General features: G+C 37.0%; 1 protein-coding gene across 3 annotated transcripts; it reads left to right on the top strand.

Annotated features, from left to right (window-relative positions):
* The first annotated feature begins 4,586 nt into the window (after nt 1–4,586).
* LOC131793941 (delta-like protein 4) lies at nt 4,587–8,333 on the top strand. 3 transcript variants are annotated; one of them, XM_059111438.2, is made up of 4 exons: nt 4,589–4,822; nt 4,937–5,244; nt 6,571–6,620; nt 7,921–8,333. In XM_059111438.2, exons 1-4 carry the CDS (start codon nt 4,744–4,746, stop codon nt 7,955–7,957), a joined length of 474 nt encoding a protein of 157 aa, XP_058967421.2. In that variant the 5' UTR covers nt 4,589–4,743; the 3' UTR covers nt 7,958–8,333. The 3 variants fall into 3 exon arrangements, with proteins under 3 accessions (XP_066023931.1, XP_058967421.2, XP_058967420.2); XM_059111437.2 differs by having other exon boundaries at nt 4,600–4,822; nt 6,571–6,685; XM_066167834.1 differs by lacking the exon at nt 6,571–6,620 and having other exon boundaries at nt 4,587–4,822.
* The last annotated feature ends 3,727 nt before the right edge of the window (nt 8,334–12,060 follow it).

Raw genomic sequence — 12,060 nt, 5'->3', positions numbered from 1 at the left:
AATTCAGCAAGCGAAGGGATAGATTAAAATATACCTTAATAATTTAAGGTAATGATAATGATAATAAAAAAGATAATATTTACAATAACAATAGCAATTATGATGATAGTAATACTACTTGTACTGATAACAATACTACTACAACTACTACTAACAGTGATAATAATAATAATTATAATAATTAACAATAATAGCAATAATAGTGAAAGGAATTATGATAAAAATGATTGTAAATATAATTGTTAATCATGTTGTGATAGCGTTGTCGATATTCAAGATGGCATAATTTCAAATTTTCAGTTAGCGGTAATAGGCAAGTGGACTTCTCCTGTAAACAATGCTGTGTACCTGGAGCTAAATATGATGACCCAATTAGAACACTAGAAATTATGTTATTTGTCTCGGAGCCAAGAATTTGATATTGTGTACAAAGGATGGAATAACAATAGAAAATTTGCATGTAACAAAATTTCGATCTTCAATCTTATTCATATCGAATACAATGTACAATCTTCCTCCGGTACTCCTTAGAAAGCTTAAAAGGGTCGGGTCGGATATGTTACAAATCGAAACTTTGAAAGCTAGAGTTATTAAAAACAGGGGAAGATTAGAATGATTTCTTTAGAAAGGCAGCAGATAAGCGAGAGCTTAAAATCCATCACTGATTAAAAAAATGTACCCTCTTCGAGTTGAAACCACTTTAGCCCTAAATATTCGCACCTGATTCAACATCATTGTCGTAGTTTAATGTTAGAAGTAAAAAGAATAAAGGGGCTTCATGTAACGAAAAGAGCTGATATCATAGAGCTCAAACTCAAACAAAAACAAAATGCTAACGAAAACGTTCTCAAATGTTCTAATTTTCAGTCTGCCGAAAACAATGTTTAAAGTATACGCATCACTGATAACTCATCGCGTAAGAAATTGTTTCCAATAATTTCTTGGCGTTTTGCGAATGAGAGAGAAACCAGAGGGAAAACCTGCCAATGAAAGGACTGAAATATTCAGTTCCTCTCCTCACCCAAAAGGGACTCCTCATACTCTATGCAAATGAAACTCAATATCAAGTGGAGACGGTAAATATAATCAGCCAAACTGGTCGCGACAAGGACTCTTTCTGTGTCATAGCCTGCTTACAAAAACTTGGGAAACAACGCCTGGACTCTTTTAGATCTATGTGCTCACGAATCAAAACTTTTATAGGCCCCCTCTTTCTTCGAAATTGACCTCAGCTCTTCAAGATTCATCAAGCTGTGCCTTGGAGTTTTTCATTAGGTTAACTGTCTCTTAAAATTATCAGACAAACCGGTTTTCCCCCGAAGGCACGTCGGCAGATGGGCGGGATACCATCAACAATTTCCTCGATTGAAACGAATGGGTAAAATGAATTAAGAAAATTCAAAGTGGTTGAGGTTCTTCTTCAATTTATGATCGATTCAAAAAGTAATGAATCGAATCAGTTTTTTGTTGTAGATTCACAGGGCTGCACCTCGCGAGTCCACAACACTTTGACCACTGTGATGACGAATATCGTTGTCAATAAAAGTACAGTCCACGCTAAACGAAAGTCGATTTGTTAAATCATCGAGCGTCAATAAACCATTTGAAAACATATTAAATAGATGGAAAACTTTGGGATTCGCGGTGCTGCGCTGTTGCTCGTTTTTATGATTTGTTTTGGTCAATTGAATTGAATTAATTGTGTCATTAACTTATAGTGGTGATCGAAAATCCTGCGGTTTGGATTATCTCTCTTGATTAGTAAAATCTTGAAAAAAAATCGTTGACCCTTGTAGCTGGAAACCACAACAAGCTGAAAAAAAACTTGCAAATTTTCCCAACGATTTCAAATCAACGTATTTATAATGAACCATGGCATGTGCAAGGAAGAAACTATAAGACCTAAACTGCCAGCAGCAAATCTGCTTTACTTACAATGCAGAAAAAAATGTTCAGTCGTGCGTAACTCCGGTAAGGGGAAAAATATTACGATGTCGTTATCTCGTAAGCTTTTCTTTCAGCGATGCAGTGATTTTATTTATTTTCCACGATGTGGCAAGACCCGTAGAATGTTCATATTTCTCATCGACGTGGCTCTGGTAATGTAGTAACAGGGTAATTTAGTATTATCAACAGAGTTGGAAACGTAAATTGGCCACCGTAAAGAGTTTAAAAGCTGACGTTTCGAGCGCTAGACCTTCGTCAGCCCGGTGTCTGCTCAAAGAGATACCATCTCAGTTTCGTTAAACGTTCTCACAGATAGTTCGGTTAATCATCATCCACGAATCCAAAACAGCTGGAGCTTTCTGGGGTATGATACCTCTCGTATCAAATCACTGGGACAAAACCCGAAAATTTGCTTCGATCAAAAAATGCACTTCCAACACGTCTCTGAAACTAATAGAATATGATATAATATTTATCTCCTTTTACAACCCGTAGCAGCCGGGCCCTTAAGATTGGGGTAATTTGATACCGTTGCTGTTAATCTAGAGTGATAAAAAAACTAACCATGTAATGCAACATTTTTAAGAGATTGAAAATTAATCATTGTGAATTGCAAACGTCTCCAATGTGCAACATAGCATGTTGAATAGCGCGTGGAAACCTATCATAGGACTGTTTTAACTACCCGAGGCTATCATCGGTTACGATAGAGACATAATTACGTAACCATAATTTTTTTCATCATATCTAAGTCGTTCTATTAAGTCATCATAGACCAGAAATGCTGTACTCGCTGTTTTTATTTTCGATATATACAAAATAATAGTTATTACCATTATGTAAACTGTTGATTTTCGGCCCTGAGAAATACCAGAATTACATGCGTATAAAATTACAATAATTTCCCATGTGTGTTTAATATCGCCAATCACTTCCTGACGCGTCTCGCCTTTAAGGTCTCTAAGGTCTGCATAACAAACAATAATACATGGTTGCTTGTAAATATGGAATGACTTCTTATGACATCTTTCACTTGGTACGTGTGCTAAAATTGGTCAATTTAGTGGGCCTTAATTCGCTCTACAAGCGGCTAAATTCAAAAGTTAAATTTATTTGAATTCAAATCTTCCCTTCAAGTTTCTGAACCTCGTTTTGATCGCTTGGATTTATGGCCATAAACCCGATTTTCCGATTTGTCACGACTTTTAACGCAGATTTTTTGTAATACTTGTGACAAATTACTATCTTGAAGCGCTTTATACGTAAAAGTTCAGCCGGAACAACAGACTTCCCCTTGATACACCAGAGAAGCGTGGTTATATCTGTTTCAGAATTATTAGTTGACGAAATATGTTTACCCTTGTTAAGAATTTTATTGTCTCGACTGACGTATTTGTCAGTAATATATATCCTGTGTTATCGGCCTAAACATCAATTTACCACCGTGAACTGCATGTTTTGTTTTATGCGTTGATTTCAATTTATCTCTTCATAATATTACAATTTCTATTGAGACTCCAATCAACTTCCGTTATCTTTAAACGAGAAAGTGATCTACGCCTTTCCTTAAAAAACTCTATAAGATAAAGACCTAAATTATTTATCTTTTTAAAGCGTGGTGACAAGTTCCTATGGTTAATAATTAAAATCCCTCGCCATAATTCATGAATGTGTATTGCAAATGCGGCGTAACACTTCATTGCGGGAACGAAAACATTAGTAGAGAACTACTCTTACATGCATGCATCTTCTGAAATTATCTTTCGTTCTCGACGAATTGTCTTTCAGGTGTCAACGAAAACGCCCCAAAACTTCTTGTTTGTTTGCACTTATTTACATAGAAGGGGAGAGAGAATAAAAAATTATGAGCAAACCAAAACCTAGTGTTATCTGAGCGAGGACTTTGGCTCTGATCGTCAGCGTCAGTTGGGCTTTGTTATCCACATGAAAAAACGATCGACCCACTGTGAAAGGAAAACACTTGTTGGGTCTAATAGCTTTGATAACTTGCGCTGTGTCTAGATATTTCACAACATCGATTGCCTTCCGCCTTTTGCACGACTGTGAAATGCATAAAAAGGAAGTTCTTATTCACCCTTTCGAAATTTGATAAAATTAACGAAACCTAAAACAAAATACAACCAAACAAAACAAAAGCCAAAACAAACGAAAAGAAAAGATAATCCTTTATGAAACTTTCATGAAACGAAATTGAGGTAGAAAGTTCAAATTGTGTGACACTTCTGTCTTTCAATTGATAAACAGTTAGTATATTTATGGCTGTCAGTACAATTGAGTTCTACGTAGCCATGTAATTTTGAAGCAACGGCGAGCCAAACATTACCGTCTCTATGATATTCAAATTCGCTTGCTTCGGTTTAGAATTATTCAGCCAGATGTGGCATAGGTGTTGCCCGAATGTAACATCTACTTCACCTCTTGTTAAGAGTTGCTTCCCCCGTACTTTTAAATGCTATTTAGACCCGTATAGCAATTAAGCCACTCTCTTATTAAAAAAGTGTCGAGGGATCGTTTTTGCTAGTGCAGGTGGTTTTGTTAAATCGTTGAGCAATAGTCATGATATCGACTCTTTAGTCTCACGGAGACAGGTGCTTCAAGGACTTCCTCTGAACATTATCAGTTTACAAATTACGCAAAGATTATTATATGCTGTGGTCCAATGACATAAACTTCTGGTTGAAATAATCCTTTTTAAAACCGCCTCACAAGGCATCACAACTCATAAAGAGGCACCTGGTTACCACTGTCATATCAAGTTTTCTGACAATTCAAGATATGGAGCGCGTTCGCATTAAACTCCGATATTGCCTGCCTCTACTGGTCTGCTTTTTACGTTGCCTTCATACTTCGCAAGGTACTGCAAACTACTTTCTACATTTTATGTTTTGTTCCATATTTTGCTTAATTTGGGGATGTAATAGCGATCAGCAGAGCTATGCAAATGACAAAATCATTTTCGTTGTGATAGGTTATAAAAAAGTTTGGACCTTTTCAAACAAAGGTCTCTATCAAGAGTCCTCAGACGAAATGTGGATGATGAATATGGTGGAAGAAACGTTTTCCTATTTAAACATCAGCAAGATCAATTCAGCTGAGGTTCAAAACAACGGCGAGTGTGCGTTTGCCTGCCTAAAGGAACCCATGTGTTTTTCATACAACTTAGAGGCAAGTGCCTCCAAAACAGGAACACGCGTATGTGAGTTGCTGCCATCAGATAAGTACAACAACTCGGACGAAGTCATCATCAGCCAGAAGTTTCATCATTACAGTATTCAGGTGAGTGATCTGATGTTTAACATTAAAAAAAATTCTACATGCTCTGGGAGAAATGCCCCTGGGGTAAAGTTTATTCAGACAGATGGTTATCAATTAGAATTTCAAAACACACGCTGAGGGGCTCGCATCAATCCTGTACGAATAAATTGAAACTTATGTCCCTTGAAGCATTTCTAGCTTCTTGGGTGCTCTCCAAACCTCTCAAGTGCTTCATATCTCCATGGACGCGCAACTGACCCATGAACAGATAACTTTTACATTTCCCTCGCGGTGGTTTGAGTTTCCGAAGCGGAATTCCCTCTCGCCTTTGCTTCAGAGCCTCTACAGTCGCGTCCTTTGCGTGTTCAGTCAATCAAAGTCATGTTCATGGAATTTTATTTGACTGCACAAATTCACGGAGCGCAAAACTTGCACATAAATTAATCCTCCCAGAAAACATATGTATAAAAGACATTTCGCGCAGAGAGAATATTAAAAATAGAGAAAAAGATTCATTGTTTTAGTTTTCAGCTAAGTAGCTCCATGGGTAATAGCTGACATGAGATTATTGTTCTTTAGAAACGTGCAGACACTTTGGCGCAGCTGGACAAAATCAAATCAATATTATGGCAAAGGAATTGGAATTATATTTCTAAGTAGACTTGAATATATGATCTTTCTTTCTTTCTTTTAATTTTTTGGCAAAGAGAAAACTTTATTGTATGGCCTTAATGGGTATCAATAATTCTATGGCCATTTGTCTCTATTTTAAAATTCTCGCGTTATTAAAATGACCATTATTCTGTTTTAAATGAACCTTTTTCAAGAATAATCCTTCCTCGACCTTTTTTTATGATTAAGAAGTATTTACATTCGATAGGGAAGGGAAGCGAATCATTTTTTTCTATAAACAAAGGAAGGGGAACTTACTTAACTGACAAGAAGATAGACTACTAAGATATCCAGCTGGAGGGTGACTCAGCTCCTTCAAAACTTTAGAGAGGAGCAAAATCTCTTTTTGTGTGTGATTCCCATCCTCAGATAGTTACCGCTTGATTTCTGTATTACACTAATTTGTGCCTGGGTTGCACTGGCATAAACAGTTATATCGTAGTTTCCCCGTCAAAGACCTGAGATGAACATGAGTTTGATTAAATACTAGCCTTGTATAAATACCGGTTCTGAAAAGCCCGGCGAGTTTGCAATGAAAGCTCGGTTTACAAGCACGCATCATCGACAAAATACGGGACATATACAACTTAATAGTTTACTGAGCAGGTTTTCTATTATTTCTGAGCAAAGTTCATGAGTTGTTGACTCATTGTTTTACTACTAATTTCATTTTAGACACCTTGCAGCAGAGGACCCTGTCAAAACTATGGCACTTGCGTACCGCGGTACGAGAAAAACACTTATGTATGCGTTTGCAAAATTGGATTTGAGGGAAAACATTGCGAAAAAGGTCAAGTATTTAAATGTGCTAGATCAAAACTTCTCCACCATGTATTAACAATTCCATCCGCGCTCCATTATATTACTTTAACGCAAGACCGATGCTTTAGGCAGAAAGTTTCACCCGAAAAGCAGTGCGAAAACGTCGGAAACTATCATGAAAATAGGGGAGGCCAAAAATGCCAATTCCTTGAATAAAATCTAGACCTTCGGGATCAAATTGCACGGGAAGTGTTGACGCTAATGTTACGTGACAACCTTAAATTATTATCAAAATAAAGTTCGGATATAACGCGCGCTGTCATTGGTTGAAAGAGCGTGTGCTGTCAGAGTACAAAACACGAGGCTGAGCTAAAGCTGTCACGCCATCTGCCAATTTGTACTACGTCTCGTGTTTCCCCCTACACTTCTTTGGAGCTCTAACCGCTTCTCAACTGCTTTACAACAGAACAAAACACAATCAAATACGAGCAATGAGCAAAATTTCCTCTCGTATTGTGTGTTAAACCATCGAATGAGGGATTTATTACCCCACTTTTATTTCACCTTTAATATTTTGATTGGAGTTTGCGAAATACATCCTACGGCCTTACCTGTGCATCGTATCGATTGCATTAGGAGTATGCGATAGACGAAAACAACACGGACGAAACAATTTAAGTGTTCTATGTGACCAATAAAACATCTGTCTCGCTTGAAAGTGCGTTTCTTTAAAAGTCAAGCCTGACAAACGCAAAAAAGAAAAATCAAAGTTTAAATCGTTCAGTGCGACCACAGTGTTGCTTTTTGTTTTGTTCTACAGTGCAATATCGTCTATTAACGGGGCATATTTTGTGCACTTCCTGATGAACTTATTTGATAAGTTGATGCAGTAATGGAATGACCAGTGCACTCACATATATATTGTTTTCTTTATTGGTGTTGTCCTCTGGCACAATTGTTCCCCAGTGCTGTTTACGAGGCGAGTTGTTTAAAACTTTACCGTCCTTATATCATCGGGTGCATAAATGTTTCGAAGGACCTTTAATGCTCAAGTATCTCAGAATCACTTCAGTACAAGGTTTTGAGCGACTCTGAATCTGATGGAAACATTAAGAACTCATCTTTTTTCAAATTCCCCCGCCCCACCAAAAAAATATTTCAGGTGCCACTGTCCAAACTTCCACCATCTTTCATGAAATATCAAAACATTTCGCCATTGATAAAGCCACATGCTTGAATACTCAAGTACATTTTTATTTTCAGCTGTCTCAAAATGAAATCAGTACAAGATTCTGAATGACCCCGATTGACACAGCGATTTGGTCACGGCCGAAACTGCGATAACAATTTGACAGAAGACACAAACACGTCAAGAATGAAACAACTTTTGAACAGTTCATCTCTTTTTAAGATTTTTCATTTAGAATACTAAGGAGGCCTGATCAACACTTTGCAGAATTATACCAGTAAAATTTATGAGAAACGCTATTCTCTCAGCAGGTATTATATTTATTTTAGTTCCTTCAATTAGCAGCTAATCCAATCAGTATATGATGAAAGACGATGTAATTTTGATGCTCGTGTAATTAAGTGCATCTATCGTAACTTTGCGGTGTCTTTGACTTTCTCTGTCGCCAGAGATCCTAGAGTTGTTCTCAATAAATGCCCTTCTGAAAGAGGTTGGACTTATTTGTGATTCATTTATTCAAATTTGACGGATAATTTTAGAGAAAGTGTCACAGCTCCTTTGAGGCCTCGAGCTGTTTGTCACATAAATTCCCGTTATCGTCAGCGGAAAAGGTCATAGGGAATGCATGACAGGACGGAAAATGCGTGCACTGTAAGTACCTCCCGTTGTCCCATACAAACCGTTAGAAAAGTTTTCTAAGGCTTTGTATGGGACAACGGGAGGTACTTACAGTGCACACATTTTCCGTCCTGTCATGGAGATCGGCTTACAAATGGAGTGGAGTCTCTTATAACGGATGGGGGAGATAAAGTGTTCATAGGCATTTTATAGAAATGCATTATTCCAGTTGGGGAGGGCCGTTCCATCTTACATAATATCGTATTTCCCCGTTCTATTTGGCTGTCAGCAACAGCAAATTTGAGTTCAAAACATTTCAAGGACTGAAGTTTTCCAGAGTTCTTTTTGTGCAGTGACCTTGATGACATTTGTGGATATAAAATCCTCACTTATTGCTGGCTGTCTTAAACGGCTATCTTAGACTTTTAACTATTGCTGGTTAAAATTCCAAGGCCCTAACTCATTCCTGAAAACAAAACAAAAAAACTTGATAAAACGGTTTACGTTTATTAATTTGAATCAGAGCTGTATTTTCTCTCTTCTTTCCCCATTTCTTTATTCTTAGCTCAGAATGTTCGGATTAATATCAGTATCTGGGCAACTGCTCAACTACCCCTCCCCTAACTCAACAATAGTCAATTGATAACAAGGTGGGGTTAATGTTGGGTTAGGGGAGGGGTAGGTGGACAGTTACCCAGATACTGATATTGATCCGAATGTTCAATGGAATGAACCTCACGCAAACTGCATTCTCGTGTGTGATAAGTAGAAATAAGTGCGTGTGAGTGCGTCATATCTCGCAGTCGACGGCTCGATCGACTAAAGATAAATAGAACTATAGGTAGGGCAACTGAAAACTCCTCTGACGGTATTTAATTCTTCATATTGAAAACTTTTCATATGTGGCATATTTAGAAGGCCTGATTATGTAAGGCTTTGCATAATAAAAGAGTAATCTTCACGAGAAATGTTATTCTTTCAGCTTGTATTGTACTTGCTTTAATAAGTTACTTCTGTCAACTGTAAAAAGTGATAGTTCTTTCGTGTAGAATTCTGTAAAGTGTGTAAAATAAATTTCATATCCCTTCTCTTGGCGCCCTCTTTGACTTGTCCTGTTTTTATTGAATGCTTATCAAAATAATATCTGAGAATAATTTGACCAAAATTTACAGGGAATGTATTACACCTATTTTGAGGACACGTGTTACTTCTATTCCAATTTCTTGTTAAATGTAAAAGTTGCCAAAAGTTTGGAATCGGCTTATGCATGGAGCAGGAGTCTCTTATGTAGGATTGTTGTGAAGCTACACTTCCAATTATTCAATAACGTTGATTTATTTCCTCATTGGGGGCCTATTCACAAGAAGACATGAGCAAACAAAAGCGTTTAAAGGATGGCATGCCTAGAGCTGATTGCTGAACTGTTGTTTTCTACCAGCAAAACAGAAGGTCAGTTTGATTAAATTTCCTAAACTGAAGTGAGCCACAGAAGAAAATAAATAATGACTATTGTGATATCACCCTGGGGCGTTTCACTGACTCGTAATCCCATTGAAAACCATCATAAAGCGAAAGTGTGTGGGGCCGGATGGGTTGAGCAAGAAATGAGTTGCGTTTTTCAATAAATCATGAGTTTCATGCTGTGACTAAAACAAATAATGGTAAAGTTATATTTGATGTGTAGGTTGGGTTGATGTTGGTTCTTGTCGTTGCTGCGAGGGTTTTTCTCCGGCCTCCGGTTTTCGTCCCTCCACAAGAACAAATATTCTAAATTCTAATGGAAACAGTGGAAAGAAGAGCCACCTCGTGGAATTTCTACTGCTAAATTTCCATATAATTATTATCATTATTATTATTATTATTATTATTATTATTATTAACAAAGAGGTTTGCAAAATGCTTTTAAACTCTAGCTCCATAATCCCCTTCCTGAATAGGAGACTCCATTTCCTCTTGCTTTCTCTAGTCTCTGTAAAATGCTCTTGATAATAAAAAGCATCACCGTAATTGAAAGACAATAGCGCTGCTTGACGACAAGAAGCTGAATACAGAACTTAAACCTGGGATGAATAAACTTAATTACTCATTTGAAAACATTGCATGTGGTCAAATGTCATTCTTAATTTTCTCATAAATTTACCCTCGTAATGTGTTTCATTTTCTACCTTGATTTCAATTTACTTCCATCATATTATAATTTCTTCTGTGACTCCAATCCTCTTTCGTTATCTTTACAACGAGAAAGCGACAAAAGCCTTTCTTTGAAAACGTTTTTAAGATAGAGACCAAAATTATTTATCATTTTTTTAAAGCGTGCATGGTGACAAGTTCCCATAGCCAATAATTAAAATCCCTCGCCATTTGTCATGAAATGTGTATTGTAAATGCCGCGTAACACTTCATTGCGGGAACGAAAATATTTAGAAGCGAATTCCTCTTACATGCATGCATCTTCTGAAATTATCTTTCGCTCTCGACGAATTGTCTTTTAGGCGTCAATGAAACCACCCCAAATTTTCTTGTTTGTTTGCACTTATTTACAAAGAAGGGGAAAGAGAGTAAAAAATTATGAGCAAACTAAAGCTAGTGTTATCTGAGCGAGGACTTTGGTTCTGATCGTGAGCGACAGTTGGGCTTTGTTGTCCACATGAAAAAACGATCGACCCACTGTGAAAGGAAAACATCCGTTGGCTGCTTTGAATAACTTATGCTGTGTTTAGATATTTCACAACATCGATCGTCTTCCGCCCTTTGCACGACTGTGAAATTAGTAAAACGGAAGTTTATGTTCACCCTCTCGAAATTTGACAAAATTAACGCTAACCAAAACAAAACATAACCCAAAATAAACGAAAAGAAAATCCCATAGCACGAGATTGAGGTAGAAAATTCAAATTGTGTGAACCTCTGTCTTTCAATTGATAAACAGTTAGTAAATTTATGTTAATCCAAAAAAAAAGATTGGATATCCAGTACTGAATTGAAACAGTGAAGTGATAATTAGCAGTGGTGAAGTGATAATAATGGTAGAATATGTAACATTACGGTGATAATTGATATCTGGGTAGAGACTGTAACATCACGGCAGGAACATTGAAATCAAGGTTGCAGGCAAATGGAATACCGCGCAAACAAATTATATTAGTATAGAACACGGAATATAACCAATCGGGGCAAAAATTTTTACGAGGCTAAATTTAAGTCATACAATTGAGTTCTACGTAGCCAAGTAATTTTGAAGCAAACGGGCGAAACATTACCATATCCAAGATATTCAAATTTGCTTGCTTCGGTTAAAAATTATTCAGACGGTGACATAATTGTTGCACGAATGTAACATCTACTTCAGCTCTTGTTTAGAGTTGCACATCTCATAATTTTAAAAGCTTTACTTCGACCCGTTTAACAATTAAGTCATTCTCCTAATTGAAAAGTGTCGAGGGATTGTTTTGCAGTTGCAGTGGGTTTTGTTAAATCGTTGTGCAATAATCATGTTATCGAATCTTTGGTCTCACGGAGACAGGTGCCTCAACGACTTCCTTTTAACAACATCAGTTTACAAATTACGCTATGATTATTAAATCATGGTCTGGTCC

This window comes from Pocillopora verrucosa, chromosome 5 (assembly GCF_036669915.1).
Source record: "Pocillopora verrucosa isolate sample1 chromosome 5, ASM3666991v2, whole genome shotgun sequence".
NCBI lineage: Eukaryota > Metazoa > Cnidaria > Anthozoa > Scleractinia > Pocilloporidae > Pocillopora > Pocillopora verrucosa.
This window is presented reverse-complemented; position numbering and strand designations above follow the sequence as displayed.